The following is a 23,882-nucleotide window of genomic DNA, read 5'->3' on the forward strand; positions in this document are numbered from 1 at the left end:
TGTCATCAATATTTTATTATCCATGTTAACAAAGTTTAATAGTCCTGCATCATTTATAAACAATAAGAACTGAATTGATAACCGAGAAAAATTTAAGTAGAGTTAGTAATTTAGGTGAGCCAAGTTTAAAATACCCAAACATATAAAAAGGTCAATATAGTAACACTTTATACGTTTGAATATCTGAATTGTTAAATGTTATTTTATTTTAATTTTTTTTAACCAATTTCAATTTTTATCTTAAAAAACTAACATTTTAATTTTATTTTTAATAATAAAAAGAGAATTTAGGTATTTGAGTTCAAGTTTGGCTCAAATTTATTTAGATGGCCTAAATAAGTTGAGGCAAAGAAAATTTTTTAACCTTACAACCCTAGCTCTAAGATTTTTGAAATTTATTTAGGCTAGTTCGATTGAACTCTAAAATTAAGGGACTAATAAAAATTAAACTTGAAAGAATAAATCAAAAATTGAGATAAATTTAAAAGATCAAAAATTTTATTATCCTAAAACAATTTATAACCCAAATTTGGATTTGGTAACCCAGCATTTGACGTTCAAAAAGTTGATTTGCACTTTCAGAAACCCAATGTTGTTTAGGTACAAATTTTTACCCAAAATGACTTTGTGAAAGCAAATTCAAATGAGTCCGTAGATTTGGCCAACGTACATATCCAAAGCTTTTTAAACTAAAAGCCACAGGTATTTAACGAAGGGAATAAATGTTTATTTAATTTTTATTTGACCATAGTGCCCTCATCTTCTCTCTCCCTCTTTCGTGCAAACACGGAGAAACTCTATAGAATTGTATACTTTTGTCCAATATATCAACCTTCATATTTTTTATTCTTAGTATTTAACAAATTAAATTTTATGTTATTCAAATTTTATATCACATATTTTTTTAAAATTTCTAATATATTGCATTTGTATAACACAAAATTATAAATAATCATAAATTATTATTCTTTTTTGTAATTGTATCTTCAAAAAAAACTTTTCATTTAATCTGTGTTCTTCCATTTTAAATAATCAAAAATTTCTCTTCGGCCATTTTTTATAATCGAACACCTTCAATATGTGTTCTTCCATATTTTTAGGCTTATTCTTAAGAACAAGTTGTTCGAACATCTTTGAATAACATTGGATATAGAGCTCTCCACGGACTTGGAACATAAGTTGAGGATGTTGGAATATAACTAATTTGGTTCTCTTTTCAAATGTAACTAATTTAACATGTTCAAACATAATTTATGTTTCCCATTACTCTTTATGGATTTGGACAGAGTCAAAAAGTAAACTTATCTTTGAACTATGACCAAGTTATTCCAACATCGATTCACATAAAACTGGGAAAGTAACTTTGAGCTTCAATGGTTGAAGACATCTACTTTTTGGTCAACCAACTTTTTTTACTACGATGAGAAAGAGAAGGAGAAGAATGATGAAAATGATCATCAGGATAGTCTGTTTTCATTCTCATAATTTTGGGTTGCAAAAGCTCTATTTTCCTGCAGTTCTATTATCCTTGAATTTAACTTAAAAAGAGTATGTTTTATCCTGAAAGATATCCGTGCAGATGGAATAATCCTCAAGGACAACGTTTTGTGACATAACTCGGCTTTGAATATCTACATTATTCCACAAACAAGGAGGGGGTAATTTGTAAAATTAGTCCTCATGCAAGTTTTGAAACTGTCTATCTTTGTGTTAAACAGAAATCCTGTCAAAACATGAAGTCTTAATGTTAGATGTTGAATCAGACAAGATACTGACTAGTTCTAGGTTAGATATTTTACAAGAAGCCGACCAAATAAGTAAAGATATAAAATACTTAAATATCATTTCTGTAGGTGATTAGTGCCAAACATGGACCCGTTGGTTCCGGATTTATGTGAAAAATCGAGCTTCAAGTTTGTCAGGTATCATCATCAAGCAAGCAGAAGCAGCTTTTAGCATATCACATTGATGAAGCTTTGGCAAAACTGGAGAATAAGGATTCATGTTTGATAAGAACCTGTGGATTTCCTTGTTCAGCCTACGAGAACACAAATTAATAAGACATTGGATGGGATTGTTCTTGGAATATAGAAAAAGTTGCGTTTTCTGATGAAGAAGCACATCATGAAAACTAGCAAAGAATTGCAAGTTTGAAAACCTCCATACTTGGTAAAATGATGCCTTTGGATTAGAATGGATGAACTTCAGGCAAAATTCTGTTTTTTTTTTTTTTTGCATGCCCACCCAGTATCCAAGTTCCTTCAAAACCTGACTAATTTGGATCAAGCCGGCAGGGGCAGAGCCAGGATTTAAGAATAAGGGGGGCCAAAATTAAAAAAACATATATACTACAAAGTTTTCATAAATTTTAGGAGCCAGAAGTATGTAACACTCATAATATAAATAAAATTTTAAAAAATTGGGGGGGCCGCGGCCCTTGATGGTCCCCCTTTCATCCGCCACTGCAAGCCGGGTTGAACCATAAGGGTGGCAAGCTATCCCAAGTCCCAACAAGTATTTAATACAGTTGCCTGCCTAAAGTTTGAATTCGAGACTTTTGGTTAAGCTAGCACAATCCTTAATCAGCTGAGCTACATGCTCCTTGGTAAAATTCCTTAGACTCTTGCCATCAAGGTTTTCAATATAAATGTAACGTGGTCTGAATGCTCAAAATTCAGAAACATTCATGTTTTGTGTTTTTATTAGAAAATTTGATAGGATAGCAAACACCTACTACCATATAAACTATTGAAACTCCTTGTACAAAATACAGTGAAGTAACAAGATAGCATTTTTTTTTTTATGTATCTTGATATCTGATTGATTGATTGATTGATTTATTATTGATACTAACTACAAAACAACCTTGATAAACAAGTAACAATGACATGATTCCCCAAAAATGCATATCTTAGCCCACACCCTATGAGAATTCCACACATGGTTTGATATACTGAAAGGTTAACATATGACAAGAGAAGAGTTGACTTAAACGTACCAGGTCCCCATGGTCAAGGATTAAAATGTTGTCCATATTTAAAACTGTCGAGATCCGGTGAGCAATTGTAATTACTGTCATGCCCTTGCATTCATCACATATGGTACTTTGCAGCAGTGAAGCAGTTTGTGTGTCCACATTGGCTGTACACTCATCCAAACAGAGAACCTGAAAATTTTACTGTCAATCATGTATGTTCTCAAGGGTTGTATGTGCAAAATAGGGACATGAAGTCACACTATTTTCCAGTTTGTAAATCTCATCCAAAAGCCACTATTCATTTTACCAAGTCACTTTCACTGAACTGTTTCTTTTCTTTTTTCTTTTCCTTTTTCATTTATCATTTGCAGATAAAAACAGAAATAAACATAAATTGGAAACATTTCAGTTGAAACACCTTCTTAGACATTTAAGTGAAATTTAAACCCAAATATATAGCGTAAGAGAACATCTTGATTGCATAATCAGATTCCTATACAGACATAGGTGTGCTAATTTTTACCTAGTATTCAATTTTGATATTATGCTTCCATATTCATTAAAATTAAAAAATATAATATGATTTTAGCCCCTGAACTTTGACTCGATATAACTCAGTCCTTGTAGTTTATTGAGTCAAGGAATTATAAAAACTGAGCTGTATTGAGCCAAGAAATTACAAGGGACTGAATCAGTAATTGAGGAAAAAAAATTAAGGATCAAAAGTTATATTTTTCCAATTTTAAATTAACTAAACCCAAATATATGCTGTAGTTGCAAGCCTTTAAGGTCCTGGCTCTGCCATTGGCAATGTGGTTGATGTAATATCAAGAGAAAGTGATTTGTTTCTTCACATTATTTCCAACTTCCCGTATTAAGGTAAACACAACAATATTATGATGACTACTGTTTGTTGTGAATAAGATCCTTACCTTTGAAGATTTGAGAAGAGCACGTGCAAGGCAAAGAAGTTGCCTTTGGCCAACAGAAAACGATGACCCAGATTCCTTTACGAGCATATGCAACCCTCCAGCTGCTTCTACTTCCTCTTTCACATGGCATTTCTCCAAGGCATTCCAAATTTTCAAGTCACCATGCATTCGGAATGGATCTAGATTATCCCTTGAAAAAAGGAATAAGGAATCGTTGTTAGGTGCTCATGACAGGCAGCTGCAATAAATAATCACCACTGCTAAAATCTGAGTTAAGAAGTGTCAATATTTTCATTAGTCAAAACCCCATTTTGGTCCTAAAAGTGTATTTCATATTTCATTTAAGTTCTAAGAATTTTTCTTTTTCAAATAAATCTATATTCGAATTGAGAAGTGGAATTAAATTCCATGCGATTTTCAAAGTTATAACTATGTGCTAAGATGTGAAATGTGCGATGTGTGATATGATGATAATGTGGTTATATTAATATGAGAATATGATATGCGTGACTAAATGAGTAATTGAATTGCATTATAAGATTGAGAATTGAAGTGAAGAGAGGTTATGAATATGACTTTGATGCTCACTTGGATAGTGTTATAGTGTGAGCCCAACGTGTTGTCATTGAGTAAATGAAATTGTGAAAAGAGTGAGAATCGTATAGATAATACAACAACAATAACAAACCTTATCCCATTAGGTGGAGTTAACTACATGAAACAAAAAGCAGATGTAGTATAAAAAATATTAACCATAAATAATTTACAACACCTTAATGATCCTTCAAACAGAAATGGACTCTGAGGAACAACAGCTAAACGAGCACGTAGTTCTCTGACAGGAATATCGTTAATGTTTATGCCATCAATGAAAATAGAGCCTGTACATATTGGGGTAAGGCGGAAAAGAGCATTCAACACACTAGACTTTCCAGCACCTGTTCTTCCAATAATTCCAATCTGAAAACATGCCATGTTAAAAGTATTAAACATAATAGGTTTAATAAATCTAAAAGATCTTGAGCACCGCATCAAATATCATGCACTGACCTGTGTCCCTCCACCAATTGTAAAACTAAGATTGGATAGTGCAGGTGGCAAAGATGGCTTGTATTTTAAAGTAACATTTTGGAACTCAATTACTCCTTGATTTGGCCAATCAGGGTTCAAGGTTAGGCGTCCAGCAATTTCTTCTTGAGGAATGTCCATATACTAAGGGGAAAAAAAAAAAAAAGAGTACAATGTCTGTTAGATGCCAGGATATAAATTTCTATCCATGTTTAAGTGAAGGGCCAAAATGGCAAAAATGCCTAAATTTTTTTTTTTTTTTGGGCCAGGAGCGTCCAATATTTTTAAGTAAACAAAAATGCAAGAGTGCCTATTAACTCCTTTTAATGAGGCCATTCTTTCCCAAACTATTAAAATGGCTTAACGTCTGTTAACATGGACCTAAGATGTTAGGTCAAGGAGGAAAAATATCCAAAAACTTTTTCTCCAAGAACTTCTGGTATCTTTATATCAACAATGACGCACGGTACTTTTGCAACTAGAAAAAGAGTTTTTGGAAATTTTTGCACCTAGAGAAAAAGTTTCTGGGTACTTTCGTGCCTTATGTTTGCTTTCTTTTTTTAAAACGGTCAATGTTAATAGAAATTAGGCAAATTTAACGGGATGGGGAAGGATACCCTTACGAAAAAAAGTTCATGCATACATCATTATTAACTTAAGAATACTGGATGCTCTTGGTGAAAATTTTTTTGGATATTTTTACCCTTTAACCCTTAGGTAAAATATGGCTTGATGCATACTTCAAGGACTCTTTCAACTGAAACCATTTCCTTTTCTGTTTCAGTGACACTTGTTAAAAAGCTTCCCAACAAGGACACTATCGGAGCTGCATATGAGAGTGCCAATCCTACCTGAAAGGAGGAAGGAAAAAAAAAAAAGATAAAAGGGCCGTACTTAGTTTCTAGGTTACTTCTCACAAGCTCTAAAATTTTAAACACTTATTAATTAAATGATAAAAATCGAAGAATTATAGAAGCTAGCAGACAAACCAGCCCAGGAGTGCCAAAGTTGATTGGCAGACTGCCATGAGCTCCAACCACAGCCATCAGTGCAATAAATGAGATGATAAATGCAGCTAATAACTGAAATAAAGTTATCAATAGTGAAAAATGTCATGCTGGGCTTGTTATAAGAACTGCATAAATAAATCTTGAAAATTAAATGTCCAATGTGTATGTTATCCTTTCTTAGCGTCCATTGTTAGTATAGTTGTCTCAGAAACATACTTGAAGACGTAAGGAAAGCCATAAACTGGCTGCTGTCTCCGTGTAAGAAGTCTTCTGATACAATGTCACGTGTTCAGTGAACTTGGCAAAAAATAGGTCCTGTCCATGGCCACCATTGAGTAAAGTTTATTAACAGCATGAACACACAAAATTTATATCATTGTCGAGGACATATATATCTATTGACAAGGCTAATTCAGAAAAACATAAAAACTAAGGGAACATGCAAGCAACCATTTCATGAAGTGGACAAGAGAAACAAAACAGAAGAGATATCACACACACACAGGGTATGCAGTTATATACTCATGAAATGAACATGATATGACTATTGAAAATTTTAAACAGACATATGTTATGGCTCAGGTTTCACCTTAAAGTAATTGAGGATCTTTAGCACGTATTTAAGAAAATGACCTCCAAAGCACTTAGGAGGGTGGGTCCATATAGTGTTGGATTTTTCTTTAAAAACCTACTGATCAATCTAATTTCTATCTGCTTCTAATTGTCACTAATAGCCCATTTGATCACATGAGAGTCCAATAATTACAGCTCTGTAATTGTCACTAAACTAGATTCAAACACATGATTGTGATGAGACTTCTAATTCATTCTAGAACCCCCACCTATGATGACAAGTGGTATTATTGTTTTGAAATCACACAAACATATATTTACCTCAGATTTGAATGCCCTAATAGTTGATGAACCATCGAGCGTTTCAGTGAAAGATGTATAAATTGGAGAACGAGAAACACTGTCTAGTCGTCGTAGTTCTCTTGATGTTGACCTGTAGAAGAACTTAAACAAAATGTACGGATTGGTTCAATGTTACAATACATAGATAGGTAAATAAATTAATTACAATTTTGAATAATCATTGACATTATATATAACCACAAAATACGCATAATTAAAGACAAAACATAAGCAATTACAGCTGTCAATGACTTGCCCTCTGAATCAGTAACAGCAATTCAAAGAGATTTGGCCATCGTTAAGATAAAGAGGTAGAGGAGAAATCAGGCAAAACGAGGATGAGGAAGAGAGAAAACAGAAAATTACTCCACTTAAATAATCAACAGTTAAGAGGTACCTGGAGTCTACTGTAGATATACCAAAATGGCAATAGCAGGATTAAGAAAAAAACCTACAGAAAACCATTAAATCAATATTTCTGCCGGGAGACAGATATTGCAAATTTGAAAGTTTTAAATCTTATAGGTAAAATGGGAACAATTAGGGGTACCTGAACATATGACACAACTACTGCAATGCCCAAGAGGCCAACAAAATTAGCTAGGAGAATGTTCATAATGAACGGAAGAGAGTCATCAATTGTATAAAGATCTGAGGAAAACCTGTGTGAGACAACATAAATCATGAAATCTAACTTGCACAATATTATAATCTACTATGGCCTGAAGAAATCTTATCTTAAACCTGTTCAGTATTCTTCCACCTGGGGTCTGATCAAAGAATTGCACAGGTGCATTGATAAGATCACCAAGCATTCTGTTGTGCACTTTAGTTGCTGCTTGTAAGCCACCAAATGCAAAAGAGAACGCCCTCACCAATGTGAGCAAAGAATTTATGATGCAAAAGAGACCCAGTATAGCCTGCAGAGTCAAGTAACAAGCCAACCAAAATGAAAAGTTAAGTTTGGTACTAATTTAAACTACCTTACATGTTTAGACAATATTTAATTCTCTAAGTTAAAAATGTACACGTTTCATATTCTAAACAAAGAATGGCCCATGAACCTTAGATATGTGCGATTGTAAATTTTGAATTGCTACTAGTTTTAAACAAAAATTTCAAATGATTTCTCAATATAAATTTTGTGAACAAAAATTAAGAAAAAGGAAACTATAAACAGTGTGTGAAAAACTAATTAATTAAAATTAGAGGTAAGTTGGAACTATTTTGTTGAACTTCTTTAACTAGACATTCAGTGACAAAAAAGTTATTTAAGTATACTCCAATCAGTATGTCCATCGAGAGAAATGTACTATGTAAACTACTAATTCAGAACTTCTGTGGATAAGGAGAAGCTCATACCAGGTAAAAGGAAAGAGAATATCTTGTTTGTCTGCTTTCTGTTGTATCAACCCAAAATGACAACCATAAATCATTTCCATTACGAGAAGCTTGCATTAGAACAGCTGACAGGCATATGACAACTGTAATGAACCAGCCAGTGAACATAGCGTAGTTCCTGCAAAAGAGTAGCAATTTATTAAATAGTAATTTAAATCATCATCCATTGTAGTCAACATAGGCCCTGTAAAAACTGACTGATACCAATATGGAATGTCTAGACTCACTTATACACTCCAAGTTCCACTTTTCCCTCTTTCCTCAACTCAGCTTCGATGTTCTCCTCAGTACCCTCCACAACATGTTTAATTTCTCTATCTGAGAGTTCTTTTAATTTGGAAGAAGAATTTGTGCAGCAAGATTTTCCTTGATTCCGTACATCTGAATCAAGTTCATTCAATGGGGAAAATGTTATATATGAAGAGACCTGGAGGTCATTTGGACTTCCCACCCACTTTATGTTTCCTTTGTCCATTATAACAACCATATCAGCAGAGGATATTGCCTGCATATAAATCTTAGATACATGACAATGCTAACCCATATATAACAACTTATTGCATGCATGTACACATTGAATAGTGAACATCTTATGGAGGATACTTTTCTAAATTAATAGCAAAAAATATTAATGCTAAGCTTTGCTTTATGTTGATCTATATTTCTGCTGAATGATGTGAAAAATCCAGTGCAATTTAAGATATTAATAACCTGAATATTATGAGTACAAAGCAATCGAGTTTTTCCCTGCACAAGAGGACCGAGAATGGCATTGTGCAAGATCCATCGAGCAACTTGTGCATCAACTGTACTCAGGACATCATCAAGCATAATCACATCACAGCCATGATACAATGCCCTGTTAATTACAAATTATTAAAAAAAATTCTTGCTAAAAAGCCAGGCATTAAAAGTTCCACATAAAGTATCTGGGCCACATGAAGCATAATAAGCCATCACCTGGCTAAAGCAAGACGAGTTCTTTGTCCACCAGATAAGTTAACTCCCTTTTCCCCAATGTAAGCCATGTCTCCTCCAACCATTAATGAGATATCGACATCTAGAGCACATGCTCTCACAGTTTCTGCATACCTGTATATAGCAGCAAGATTTTCTTGACTTAAATGTTTGTAGTAATATATTTCAACATCAAGCCAGAAAAACAGGTCAGAGCTTCAACCAAACAAAAATCAATCCTATTTTAAGGTATTACACCTTTGGGGATCATAATTTTTCCCAAATATTATGTTGTCACGTATTGTTCCAGATAAAATCCACGGGACCTGCAGCGTCAGCAAAAAATAACTAAATAAATAAGAACTTTCATTATAGGAATTAAGCATATGACACCTTCATGTACAAACCTGTGGTACATATGCCACTGATCTATCAGAGTTAATTGATCCATGAGCAAGCCGTGTTTCTCCAAGAATTGAATATAACAGCGATGATTTCCCAGAACCAACCTGAATATAACAAAGTGTATGCACACACGCACATAATAAATATACATCTTGCTGTTGATTAAAATATATACATATATATATCAATAAGTTAGGGAAGCAATGTCAAATTCATTACATTCTGAAATCAGAACCATGAATCCCCCATATCTGCATTCATTATAAAAGCTGAAATCTTCTGACAGCCTTTTTGATAAACTGAATTACAATGTCAAGATTTAAAAGGTTGTATGACCATTGAAATTTCCTTTCTACATTATAATAAAAATGCTATGTTCAAGTTATTGACTAAATAAATCCTAAGCATCAAGGTTTCTTACCTCTCCTATCACTGCAACAAAGGAACCCCTTGACAAGCTTAGACTGACATGGTTCAACACCAAATTTAATGTTTCTTCATCACTACTAGACCACGTAAAACATGCATCATGGACAAAGACTGCTAAGCCTTGTAAAGAGTCAGGTTGTTCATTGTGGAATGGCAAGGAACATGAATTGATCTCTTTCACCTTAGATTTATTTTCAGGACAAGAAAGAAACCTGCTCAACCGCCTGGAGGATACAACAGCCTATAACGCACAAGTGCATACAATCTAGTCAAGAACAAGTTCAGCCAGTATTATCTGTAAAATTCATAGGATATTGGAGACTCACATCAATCAATCCATTAATCACCCAAGGGAATGAATTCAGTGGTGAAATTAACGTGTTAAACAAAGCCAGACAAGTAAAAACCTGCGATTCAAAAAATTAACAGAGTAAAATATCCTAACAATGACCACTATGTCAAAGAAAATAATTTGTTGACAAGTAAAGAAAAAAAAAATTGTCAATAAGATTGGCTCAAATATGTTAAAATACCATTGCAGCATCAAGTTGGTACCCCATCAATGCATAGAGTCCAAATGTAAAAAGAGAAAAGAGAGTTGGCGTCGTAGCCCAAAAGAAGACACACCATGCATCCAAGTACTTCCGAGTCTATGAAACAACAATAGAACAAATTGATTAAATTAAATTTAACAAATGAGGAAAAAGATAGTAGTTCTCCGATGTACTATACTTGAAACTCAAAATGTCAACATGTAGAATGCCCTCCTGTTTTTCTTTTCTTTTTAGCTCCCTGAAGCATCTTCTAAGTTCTATGTAAGTTTTTAGTGTCCAGTACTTCAATGAGCCACTAGGTTGCACCTAAGAGAACATAATTACACTTTCCATCTCAACAACAACAACAACAAGCCTTTATCTCACTAGGTGGGGTCGGCTACATGGATTGCAAGACGCCATTGTACTCTATCATTTATCAAGCTTTTAGGAATATTATTAATTAAGAGATCGCGTTCAACAACTTTCAAGAGTGTTCTCTTAGGCCTTCCTCTACCCCTCTTAATCGGACTCAAAGTTATATGTTCCACTCTTCTCACTGGTGCCTCCCTTGGTCTTCTTTGTACATGCCCAAATCATCTCAACCGATTTTCTACCATTTTTTCCTCAATAGGTGCTACCCTCACTTTTTCACGTACGTGCTCATTTCAAATTTTATCTTTACGTGTATGTCCGCACATCCATCGTAACATTCTCATCTCTGGTACTCCAACTTTATGCTCTTGCTGTCCCGTTAGAGCCCAGCATTCACTACTATATAACATTGCCGGTCTGATAGCAGTGCGATAAAACTTTCCTTTAAGTTTATTAGGCACCTTACGGTCGCAAATAACTCCTTTAGCTTTTCTCCAATTAAACCATCCCGCTTGAATCCTATGTGAAATATCTCCACTGATTTCGCCATCATTTTGAATAATGGCTCCCAAATATCTAAACTTTTCCACTTGAGGTATAATTTGATCTCCCAATTTCACTTCCAAATTATTGTTGAATAGTCTCTTACCAAATTTACAATATAAATATTCCGTCTTACTCCTACTCAGACGGAAACCTTTTGACTCCAATGTCCTCCTCCATAACTCAAGTTTGCAATTAACCTCTTCTCTTGTCTCTGCTGTAAGAACTATATCATCTGCGAAGAGCATACATTTGGGAATTTCCCCTTGAATATGTTCCATCAAAACATTTAAGATCAAGTTGAACAAATAAGGACTCAGAGATGATCCCTGATGTAGTCCAATCTTTATAGGAAAATCCTTTGTTTGACCACTAGGCATTCTTATACTAGTTTTTACCCCCTCATACATATCTTGTATGGCTTTAATATAAGCAATCCGTACTCCCTTTTTTTCCAAAACTTTCCAAAGCACTTCTCTTGGTATACGGTCATAAGCTTTTTCCAAATCAATAAAAATCATGTGTAAATCTTTATTTTTACAACGATACTTTTCCATTAAACCCCTTAGTGGATAAATCGCCTCTGTAGTTGATCTACCTGGCATAAAACCAAACTGATTCTCAGAAATACTTGTCTCCAATCTCAACCTGTGCTCAATTACTTTCTCCCACAATTTCATTGTGTGGCTCATGAGTTTAATCCCTCTATAGTTAGTACAATTCTGAATATCTCCTTTATTTTTATAAATAGGAATTAATGTACTTCTCCTCCACTCATCAGGCATTTTCTTGGACTGTAAGATCACATTAAATAACTTAGTTAACCATCTCACCCCTTCTTCACCTAAACATTTCCACGCTTCGATAGATATACAATCAAGTCCGTTGGCTCTACCATTTGTCATTTTCTTAAGAGCTTCCTTTACCTCCTTATCATGAATTATTCGATAGAATGACAAATTTTGTTCTCTTTCACCAGTTACTAAGTCCTCCAAGTTACTAGATGAACCCTCTCCATCATTGAAAAGTTTGGAAAAGTAAGTCTCCCATCTATTTTAATTTCATCATTTGTAACTAAAATTCTTCCCTCTTCATCCTTAATACACCTTACCTGTTCTAGATCCCTTGATTTTCTTTCCCTACTCTTGACAATCTTATAAATGTTTCGTTCTCCTTCCTTCGTCTCAAGGCTCTTATAAAATTCTTCAAAAGCTTTAGAATGAGCTTCACCCACAGCTCTCTTAGTTTCCTTCTTAGCCATACGGTACTTCTCCCAATTTTCCTCATTGTTACACAAATGTATGGCTTTAAAACAGTTCTTTTTATACTTAATTTTGTCCTATACACTATTATTCCACCACCAAGACTCCTTATCTCTCGGACCAGAACCTTTTGATTCTCCCAAAACTACTTTTGCAACCTCCCGTATCTTTTTAGCCATATCCTCCCATATGATGTTAGCACTTCCCTGAGATTCCCAAATTCCTTTGTCCAAAAGATTTCGCTTGAAAATATCTTGCTTCTCACCTTTTAATTGCCACTACCTAATCCTTGGTGCTACTACTTGTCGACACTTTCCATCTCAAAACAGATAAAAATTGAAGTACGAGTCTTACAGCCAAGTGTTTCAGTTCAGAAGATCTTGTCTCCATCAGCCAATCAGAAAAAAGAAGTTCCCATCCATGCATCTTCAAAGTGCGAATATAAGTCAAAAGTTCCCCTGTCCTCCGTATCCTATACAAAATGTAAATTTAAGAAATTAAATAGAAGTAGAAGTATTGATCCATATCTACTACATTGCAACATTACAGGATAAAGTAACTGCTACAATTGGAAAGAAAAATTAGATGGTTGACCTCATATCAGAAGCATGAAAAAATGTCTAAATAATAGATAGCAGCCATAGGACAAGACTGCATCTAATTCTTAAGCAATACAAAACTATTCACTCTCCAAAACATGCTCACAGAACTCCAAAAATCCACTGTGACACAGTAAATTCCTACAAAGTTAATGTATATTTGAAAGCAGTGTGTGTGCAAATTGCAAACAACCAACAACATTTATTGAAAATTCAATGATAGACAGTAAAATTGATTGCTTATCTATGATACTGCCACTATTTAACAAGGTAACAAAACTTTACAAATCACCAACCAATGTTCTCTCTAAGTTTTCCTCTTCAAATATACAATTATTCACAGCAAAACTAGAAGTAGTAATAAGCTGAGAAAGGAACCATTGCAGAGAAACTACAAGATGGGGAGCTAACCAACTATAATGCAATGGAAATTGGAACAATTAGCATGACATATCTTCAGTAAGTTAACACCAAATAAAATGCAAATTTTGCATGTCCTCTGCAAATATTTGATTTCTCACACCCAAGCCATAAATAGAGTACTGAACATATAAATACCGTTCATCCTTCTGCTTCATCATTTTCTCAGTTGCATCTGCAATCAATTTTGATATCCATTTATTGACTGCATCAGTTAAAAAAAATGGAACAGTTCAAACAAGCACAAGTGTATTTTTCTTGAAATAAACTCCCAAAAAAAAAATCAACTCCTCAGATATAAACACTACATCAAAAGAAATACCAGGCTTTTTGTCTTGAAGTGAGGCTAAATTATCATACAGCACATGGAATCTAAAGTGAGTCATGCTGTTTATGACTTATAAATACTGTTGTTTTCTATAATTTTAATTATATTGATATGGATTCTTGGACAACTTTACAATTTGGAAATCTGAATTCAAGTATTATAACATTGTATGGATGGAAATCATGTTATGACTTCATTTCCTATTTGGTGCATACATGTGAAATATACAGAAGACCACTGCGAGACCATTGTGATCAGATGAGAAATTCATTTCTATTATTACACTTGGAAAATATCAGGTCCAGCCCCCATTTGTGTCAGCATGAATGTAAAGAAAACATAATTCTATGTGGAAAAAAAAATGTTTGCAATCAAATGCCAGGAGCATGCAAGCATAGATTCTTCAAATAAAACAAGCATTTTCTAAACCCTAAAAAACTGTGCAGTTCTTCAACTGTCAAGTTAACTGCAACCAAGAAGATTCCAATACTACCTCTTTACAGTATAGGAATCACTATTAGTGTATTTATCGCCAAATGAACAGTATCCAACATAAATTAAAGCCAGCAGAAATGGCTCCCGCAAGATTAAGCGAAATAAAGAATAAAAACAGTTGATCAAAGCCCCTGTTATTGCATCAAGACATTTCAAGTCAAAAACATAAATTTAAGTTATTACTATTGCAAACTAGTAGCCAGATTTCTGCAAATTCATCAAAGCTATTAATGTTGGAATTTGATACCCATGCACAAACAAATTATATATATATATATATATATAAGGAAACAAAAATGAATGATAGAGCAAGTTCAATTTTCAACCACTACAACTTCTTTAAGAGAACCATTCTACCTGGTATCAACAAAATGGTAATTGCTAATCCAGATAGAAACGCAAATTTGACTTGAGTATACAAAAGATATAGCGCCACTCCAATTTGTAAAGGCAAGCTGAAAACCAATTAAATCACAGTCCTCATGATTTATGTAAAACACGTTGCCTTTCAGTTAATAAATTCTATATTAAATACATCTATGCAAAATTTAATCTTATGTTGTGCAGAAGAAATCTCCATGGATGCAATTAAACAGAGGAAGTTACAGAATAGATTACATATATAATCCTTAATGAAAGAAAAATCAAGAAAGTATTCTCTGAAGTTGAAGTTGGTGAAATTGAATGCAAAGTACTAGTATTATACCAGTCCTTTGCATTCAACTTTATCAACTACACATATCCTTAACTCTAAAATATATGAATCCAGGAAAATCAAGGCAATTATCTTAACCTTCAGCACATGAAGTAAAAGAAGAGTACTTTCCAAGACAATTAGGATAAAGATCAAAGCGAGTTTGGTATACCCTAACATTAAGAAATTCATAATAAAGAGAATACCTCCACATATCATGGAAACTATTACACATGTTGACAGTTCGGTCAGCATCAACAGACATAAATGTCTGAATTTCTCCATTAGAGAATTTTGAACGCTCTGCTAGGTTCACACGTAGACACTTCAAACACACATAACAATATGCATGACTTAGCATGGAAACAAAATCACAGGCATAATCATGAATGATAGAATATCCACAGTAATAGAAAACATTAAAATATGGACGGCATTATAATCCAAAATTAAAACTGGACCAAAGTATATATTTTTAAAATAAAGGTAAGTCTTTTGTAATTTACTCTTGTTTTATTTTTTTTTTTTCAAACCTTTTGTTAAAATACAAAAAAAAAAAAAAATAGCATACCTTGTGATAGATTAGAGTCATGATACTAGACCGTAGCTTTAGCTTCAGTTTGGAAAGATGAAAACTATATTGTGTATCTAAAAAGGATCTGGATAAGAAGGATACAAGAACATGAATAAAGTCATAAAGATTAAATATATAATCTCATTCAAAGGAGATGTAATTTAGAAAACTACTGATCTATACTACAACCCAAATACAATAAGGTGGCATTTGGATTGATGGATTTAGCTTTGAATTTTATATTTCAAATCTAGCATTAAAAATTCATGCATTTAAAATCATTTGTTTAGGTATTTAAAAAATTTCAAATGAAGAAGAGAGATGAATTGAGACTTGAAACGAAAATAAAAAATTGGAAGTGATGAGTTTACCTCTATTTTTCAATTGATAAGTCATAAATTTTTGTGTATCTAAATTAAGGATTTGATTCTAATCCAAATATCCATTAATCCAAGCACACCATAAAAGATTTACTGTTGGTGCAGTAACAAGACTACTTGTACCTCAAGGAAACAAAGACGGTCCACTAGTGAGCAAACAAAATTCAAGAAAATCCATTTCATAGGTGCATGAAATTAAGCCGTCTTATATTTTTTATCATTTTATCATAGGATTTTCCTTCTCTCATTTAATATTGTCTATGCAAGTAGGACTCTCACAAAATTACTTAGGAAGAATGATAAGAAATTCTAGATCACAAAATAGCATAAAAAACTACCTGAGCACAGCTACACCAAGAAACATAAAACATTGGCAGTAACAATAAAAAGCACAAGAATAGCTACATTATTTAAATACAAGCCAAACTTACTTAATTACAGATGTGAGGCCCAAGGACATGGCAAATAAATATCCATCAAAACTCTCTGTGCCTGAAAGATTTAAAAAAATAAATAAAGTGAAGGAATGATGAAGTAGAGATTGAAAAGAAAGACAGAAAGTTACAAGTTTCAATTTCCAAATCTCAGATTCAGTAGAAATTCGAACTTAAAAGGATAATTTTAGACAGCTAGAGGGATTTTATAATGAAATAGAGATTGAATAGAAATGTAAATTCTACCCAACAGGTTAATGAACACAATGCAGGAATGCAAACTATGAATCATTGAAGACCTTGTTGAAGAAACCGGATCAGTTTATTGAGAAGCAATGGTCCAGCAAAACCAAGACAATCATTAACCACCTGCAAGAGGTTCATATATTTTATATCTTTAGAGCATAAATACTAAAAAAAAAAAAAAAAAATTGGGTTCCACTAAAAAAATTGGTTTCTTGGACAAATATGTGCTTGTTAAGTTGACAAAATCAATATAACCAATGATAGGGCAAGCATGAAACTCTGAAACTCAGCTTGCATAACTAAATGAAACTGATGCACTGCTCAAGCTCATTCTTTTAATCAATGAATCCTGAGCCTGAACTACTGGCAACCAATATAGTTGATCTCCAGCCCTAGCTCTCTTATTGAAGAACATTTGAAGTAAAATAGTTACAAAGAAAACTTCCTAGAAACCTTGACATACTTGACTGGATTAAAAAAAAAATCCTTCTATTTCCAGAATAAATCCACAAATTGAATCTCCTTACAGATTGTTAGGGAATTATTGCAGTGTGTCAGTTCCAATGTCTAAAAGATTACCATGAATCAGAACCTAGAATAACATCCCAGCATTCCATTGCTGCTTATCCTTAGAGTAAATACGACCTATAAATAGGGCACGCAATCTTCCATTTTTAATTACATTCATATGGATAGCACAGGGGAGGAAACCAGAACAGGGCACATAAATTTACCTTCAATAAACCCAGGCGGAGATAAGGCCATCCATATGCACAGCAGACTGCTCTAAGTAAAGATGGGTTTGAACCATTATTTCTCAGTTGTGCTTGCCAACAGGTCAAAATTATATCATGACAGGAAGAAGGATCCAAGTCTCGAGGAAGTTGCAAAAGATCATCGAAGTCCAGTTGTTTAACCACACCATGGTTCATTACAGGATTTATGAATTTGAAAGTCATCAAATCACAAAAGTTCCTAGTTTTTTCTTCCTTCAAGAAAAAAGGTTGAAAAATAAAAACTAGTAAGACCTTATCACAAAATTTAAATAAAAAATAACAGAGTCAATCATGAGACAGCATTAGAAGAGAAAAAATTTTCTTTTCCAAACTCTGTTCTGTTATGAACTAAGAAAAAATTAGCATATAGATTCTACTCATATAGAAGAACAAGTAAAGCCAAGTTCATTTTTAGGTCTTAGTTGTTTTGTCTTCCTTTTTGTTAAAAAAAAAGAAGAAGAAGAAGAAGGAAAAGTTAAGCCATTTTCTCTCAATTATAAGTTTCAAACCATAGTAATCAATCAAATATAAAATTTAAGACAATTTGAACTGTCATATGTCATGAATAGTGCAACTTATTCTTTAACATCTATGCAATGCTCAAGAAGCCCACTTAATTTTCCTATTACATCTTAATGCAGACTGTGAAGAACAAAGATACATGCCACATTTATGATTTCACAAGTATTTGGGAGGTTACAAGGGTAAAGGAATGAAAAGCTATAACTATTCAAACATTCAGGATAAAAATACTCATAATCATCAACGTTGTTTGATTTATATATATAACAGAATATGCATTTGAAATACGGCTGTATTGTATTTAAGAGTTATATTGTATTCAAATTTACAGAATATGGCTGTGCTCAGCCTATATATATAACAGAATAATTAACTTGAGAGGGTAATTTTTTGATTAAAAAGTAAAAATTTACAACATATACTCACAGGGTCGCAATGGCTACCTTCCTCAAGGTCCATATCATTGGAAAGAAGTGGATCTTCAAATGAACTACAATTGGCACGACAGATTCAGTCAGCTCTTCTTTAATGCTCTAAGAAAATATAATCTCCACATGAATATATTAAATGAAACAGACAACTAAGTGAGTATATTATGCTTCCTATAGCAGTAACATAACATCACTTTAGCTGGCCATTAAAAAAAAAAAATCACTTTAAACAAGAGAGCAGGCTAAAAGTAAAGAGTTGGTTTAGTTTTATTTGGAAAGCCAAGGGATGAAGAGTGAAGGAAACATAACTCTTCAACATCTTACCTTCAAATTTTTATACCACTCTAGTAATCCTTTTTCAATACTCCCTTTTATGCCACTCTTCAACTTGTTACGTAAGTCACATTTTATAAGGTTTTGAATATTCGAAATATAAGTCACTTCACAAAACCTAGGCAGCATCAAGTATTCTTTCCCAAATTCTTGATTAAATAATCAAGAGTTATGGCGGAGGGAGAGATTAAGAGAGATATAATTAAGAGGGGGTTATAATTCAATGAGGGTAATTTTGGAAAGTTATGGTACTTGTTGAAAAGTTCAAGAATTTCAACTAATTTTAACAAACTTCCTTGGCCAGTGTAAAGTAGTAAAATAACTTACATGTAGGAAAGGAGGTAGTATTTAATAAAAACATCCAATCAGCATGATATTAAAGTAAGAGAAGAAACAATAGATTCTCCACTCTCTAAACTTCACTAATGCTTTTTGCAAAACATTTACCAAAATCTCAATAAGAAAGTGACGATGTAAAAATGATTGACCAGCATGTACCTGTTTTTGGAAGATAATGTTTTTACTCTTATGACATTGATGGCTATGCCAAATGTGATATTCAAGAGAAGAATAGAGCTTTCCACAACACATATTGGAGTCTGCAATAGAAACCAACAATTCTATGAATCAAAAAGATAAAGTGACATGCCCAGAGAAAATAATTGTAACCTGGAAACAAACAATAGCACCTCCAGCAATGGGAACTTTGTAAGCAAATGGAAGATCCAGAATAGTGGCTTCAGAATCCACCAGTAACACAAAACATAGTTGCAAAGCATATAATGACTGCTGACACACCTTGAGAAGAGAATGATATTTGTCTACATATAGAATAAGCAAAGACAGTTCCACAAATTTACAGTTTGGACGTCTTAAAAATTTCAAAATATTGTAGCAAACAAAATGAAAGTACTAAAGCTTACCCACACCATCAACTCAGAACAGCTATAAAACCACTTATGATAACCAACAAAGTGCCTGTTAATTTCTCTCCTCCATAGAAATATCATGTCCAACAATGAACCACATGCTCCAACAGCTGGTACAAGATGAAAGAAAAGCTTCTTTGAAAGGGCCATCTGTTCACCCATAGCATAAGCATAAGCATATGGAGATATTTCTTCACGTAAAGATCTAAAATGCAAAGATGATATCCTCACACTTATAGGCTCAAATTAACTATAATAAATGTGGGAAAGTAAATAATTCTTTTCTGCAGCAGTCTGATTTTCAAAAACTTTGATAATTAATGGACAAAGTGTGAATTGCTGAGAACATTGTATTGAGACAACTTAGAGCCCAATGAGGAGAGTGGAACGAATAACTTAGAGCCTTATTAAGAAGGGTAGAGGAAGGTGAAAGAGAATACTTTTGGAAATTGTTGATCAAGATCTCTTAACTAACAACATTTCTAAAAGCTTGGTATGTGATAGATAACAACGGCGTCGTACAATCCGTGTAGCCGACCCTATCTAGTGAGATAAGGTTTGTTGTTGTTGTTGTTGTATTGTATTGAGACAACATGAGAGGGTAGCAGTTGAAGCACATATATTGCTGAAAAATTGAAAATAAGCCACTCCATGCATTCAGGAACAAATAGACATAAACCATAGCATTGAACCATCACCAAGCATGTAACCAGCAAAGTTTATGGGAAAAGAACCAATATGAGATGCATCCAAAGAAAATATTTTGGCATAACAATATAAAGGATACAGGTTATAGGAATAGCAGATTTACATAGACTATTAAATGATTGAGAAAGAGAGAAAGTAAAAATGTTGTCAGCAGCTATATTGACTATATTGAAAATAAGGTGGAATTGTATGTCATACATGTGAAAGTCCAAAGATTCGAAAGAACATAATATAACTAAGGTTCAATTGGTAGTCTTTTCTACAGCTAAGCCTTCTTAGAAACCAACAAAGATCTGCCCCTACCTGGCTGTCTGATCTTTGAATTCCTCGACTGCTTTTGTTTGTGAACCCAATCACAACAGTTATAACAATAGTCACTGCATTCAGTCCAAAACCTAAAGCCGTGGGTGTTATTAAGGAAAAAGAAATTCAAAAAAAAAAAAAAGTTTTGTATCCATTCAGAAGCTGAAACCAAAATCTGAAAATGAGGATATATATCTTCGAAACACTCTGAGAATCCCTTTCCATCCCATACCTGTAACCAGAAAATGTGTGAAAACCCATTCATGACTAGATATGTTTGAAACTTCAAATCTTTAACGAACAATTTAATATATATTTACTCTAAGATTTTTCTCAAAAACCCTGTAAAAATTACTACCCTGTATTCTTCTGTATCAAAGCGAAGATCAACTTCAGCTCAAAGGAAAAACAAAAACAGAGTTAAAAGGATCTGTTTCTTCCATCACTCAATGTATATTATACGGTAAACGTAGATAGTGAGTCTTCTTAATATCAGTTGATCCCAATTTGTGAATTGGGTGGAAAATGAGTACACGTAGAATACGATATAGCCTTACAGATAAACATTTCAATGTAGAACTTTTGAAATGTCAAACAGCTTAAGTCACTTAAACTGATAACAAGACACAAAAAAATTATTCGTCACTTTAACTGTCAGAAATGTTGGCTTAAACCAACTAAACAATTAAACATGACCAGATATGTTCTAAAAGCTTCATTTTTTCCTATCTTCTTTGCTGAGGAACTTATTTTGATCATTCTTAGCCGCCAGAGAGTTAGGCGAAAGAAAAAAAAAAACTTTGTAGAAGAAAAGCCTAAGAGAATTATATTGTACGAAGATGAAGTGAAAGAGACGAGAAATGCATACCGTTGGAGAATTAGGGGCAAATTAGTGCTAAAAACTCGTCCATTGATTGAAGAGCTTGGCTTGCAGGAAGAACTGCCAGGTGGGTTTTTTTTTCGAAGGAGAAAAGTATTAAACTTCGGACTTGGAAGTCGAGAGTAGTCAGGTGTGAGCGTATCATAATGCCGTTCCCATGCAAATGTCAAAGGCAAGAGTGTCGTTGGCACACAAAACAAAAGGATGTAAAATTATTATTTCGTTTTTAATCATCCACGGGGCTTTATAATTGACTGATAATTGATAAGTTGTTGTTTTGACTGCTGATGTACCCTTCAGAGATCCATTGTCACCCACAAACCGAGATAGCAGTAAATTTGCCTAACAGTCTCATATAGTAATAAAGTATTTAAAAAAAATATTAGTAAATTTATTTCACTTAATAATAATTCCATTTAAATTTATTACTCTAAATTTTGAAATTATAATCATAATTGTAGTATGCGATAATTTGAAAAATATGATGTCATTAAAAAACTACCCCATCCATCCTATTCATATTTATAGGAGAAAAAAAATAAGATTTTTGAGCACTATTTATAAATACATAATTAAATTTTCAATTCAATTTTCTGTTTCACCTTCTATTAACTGTTAAATAAAAAATATGTTTTTAAATATGTATATTTAATAAAGTAAATTTGAAAAATTATTAAAATTTTAAACAAAGTTAATGATTTTTTATTTTTTTAGTTTTGATTAAATATATTAAAAGTGATTTATAAATAAGATTAGATGTGTAATTTAAGTTGATGAAAGAAGCTCGTTAGTACTCATCTCATCCCATTCCAAATTATAAGATAACATTAGAAATATTTCTTTATTTCAAATATAAGAAATTTGATAAAAATAAAATTTAATTAATAATTTTTTTAATATTATTTTTTAAATAAAAAATAATTAAAATAATTATAAATTTAAAATTATATTAAATAAAGAGTATTTTTTTTTAAAATTTATATTTTTCTTAAAAAAAAAAGTAAGGTATTAAACTGTGGTGCTTCCTCGTGAGATAAGTCCTCATAGCTCTAGTGCCCATACACCATTGTACACCATTTGGTCTTAATAAAGAGCGCATTTAACTACCTTGTCAAATTAAAAAGATATATTTAAATTATTAAAACTAGTCCCAGAATGAAATGACTTTCCAAATATATCCCTATTTAAAGCATGAAATGGAAAAAAAGGAGGAAGTTGTAAATAGAGGTGATTTTGAAAAAATAATAATAAGTAATGCTTCATATTTTCACGCAAAATGATAATATATAAAACTGTTAAATTGTCTTAGAAAATGACAATATATGAGAATATCGTCTGTTACTCTCCTTTCTTTCTTCCCCTTTTTGAAAAAATTAATTATTTCACCCACATATATTTTAATCAATTGTAATTCAATTCTTAAATTTTGACTGGTTGTAGCTCTTTTTCTTTGTTTTTGGCTAATGATTGTTTGTAACTCAACTCTTATAATTTTAATTTAGTTATAATTTAATAGGTAAACATGAACTTTAACTTTTACAATTTAATCCTTATAATTTCAATCACTTAAATAGTAATCTTTATACTTTAAAAAATAAAATTATAAGGATTAAAAATATTTTTTAAATTTTAATATTTATAATATTTTTAAAGATTAAAAGGTTTAATAATTTTTAAATATTAATAATAAAATTTAACATAATTTTAATTTTTATAATTTTATTGCTAATATCATAAAATATTTAAAATTTCAGAATTATAATTTAATATTTTAATCTTTAAATATTATAAATATTAAAAGTTGAAGATATTTTTAATTTTTATAATTTTATTTTTTAAAACATACAAACTAATATTTAAGTGGTTTTACAAACTAATATTTAAGTGGTTAAAACTATCGGGACTGAATTACAAAAAATAAATTTTAGAAAATGAATTACAGCTGAATTAAAACTATAGGAATTTAGTTATAATGGATCAAGATTTAGAGATTGAGTTATAAACTAGATCAAAAATATAAAGA

The 23,882-nt window shown here is 32.5% G+C and overlaps 1 protein-coding gene across 4 annotated transcripts; it reads right to left on the reverse strand.

Moving 5' to 3' along the window:
- Positions 1 to 1,685: 1,685 nt before the first annotated feature.
- LOC129299023 (ABC transporter C family member 13-like) lies at positions 1,686 to 21,856 on the reverse strand. Of its 4 annotated transcripts, none has more exons than XM_054937470.1 (36): positions 21,848 to 21,856; positions 21,171 to 21,211; positions 20,980 to 21,079; positions 19,963 to 20,118; positions 19,729 to 19,860; positions 19,538 to 19,638; positions 18,702 to 18,765; positions 17,712 to 17,966; positions 17,031 to 17,100; positions 16,729 to 16,789; positions 15,915 to 16,002; positions 15,550 to 15,668; positions 15,007 to 15,104; positions 13,965 to 14,001; positions 13,162 to 13,279; positions 10,628 to 10,744; positions 10,421 to 10,501; positions 10,087 to 10,335; positions 9,668 to 9,769; positions 9,519 to 9,586; positions 9,264 to 9,395; positions 9,015 to 9,162; positions 8,531 to 8,808; positions 8,265 to 8,421; positions 7,647 to 7,822; positions 7,453 to 7,564; positions 7,300 to 7,353; positions 6,882 to 7,004; positions 6,204 to 6,302; positions 5,967 to 6,059; positions 5,718 to 5,828; positions 4,960 to 5,121; positions 4,682 to 4,869; positions 3,910 to 4,099; positions 2,999 to 3,166; positions 1,686 to 2,038 (listed from the first exon to the last, which is right to left on the reverse strand). In XM_054937470.1, coding segments are annotated over exons 2-36 (4,287 nt in total). In that variant the 5' UTR covers positions 21,173 to 21,211; positions 21,848 to 21,856; the 3' UTR covers positions 1,686 to 1,960. The 4 variants fall into 4 exon arrangements, with proteins under 4 accessions (XP_054793445.1, XP_054793444.1, XP_054793446.1 ...); XM_054937469.1 differs by having other exon boundaries at positions 13,965 to 14,031; XM_054937471.1 differs by lacking the exon at positions 15,007 to 15,104 and having other exon boundaries at positions 13,965 to 14,031; positions 15,550 to 15,646.
- Positions 21,857 to 23,882: the final 2,026 nt, after the last annotated feature.

This window comes from Prosopis cineraria, unplaced genomic scaffold (genome assembly GCF_029017545.1).
Source record: "Prosopis cineraria cultivar Desert tree isolate PC_DT_omini unplaced genomic scaffold, ASM2901754v1 PC1003, whole genome shotgun sequence".
In the NCBI taxonomy this organism is placed as follows: domain Eukaryota; kingdom Viridiplantae; phylum Streptophyta; class Magnoliopsida; order Fabales; family Fabaceae; genus Prosopis; species Prosopis cineraria.

Excerpts from the sequence above, each read along its gene's own strand:
- LOC129299023 (XM_054937469.1), bottom strand. Across the intron at positions 15,669-15,914 it reads TGACTCTAATCTATCACAAG|TGTCTACGTGTGAACCTAGC; the intron begins GTATGCTATTTT and ends GTGTGTTTGAAG. Across the intron at positions 7,354-7,452 it reads TAGTTGTGTCATATGTTCAG|GTTTTTTTCTTAATCCTGCT; the intron begins GTACCCCTAATT and ends GGTTTTCTGTAG.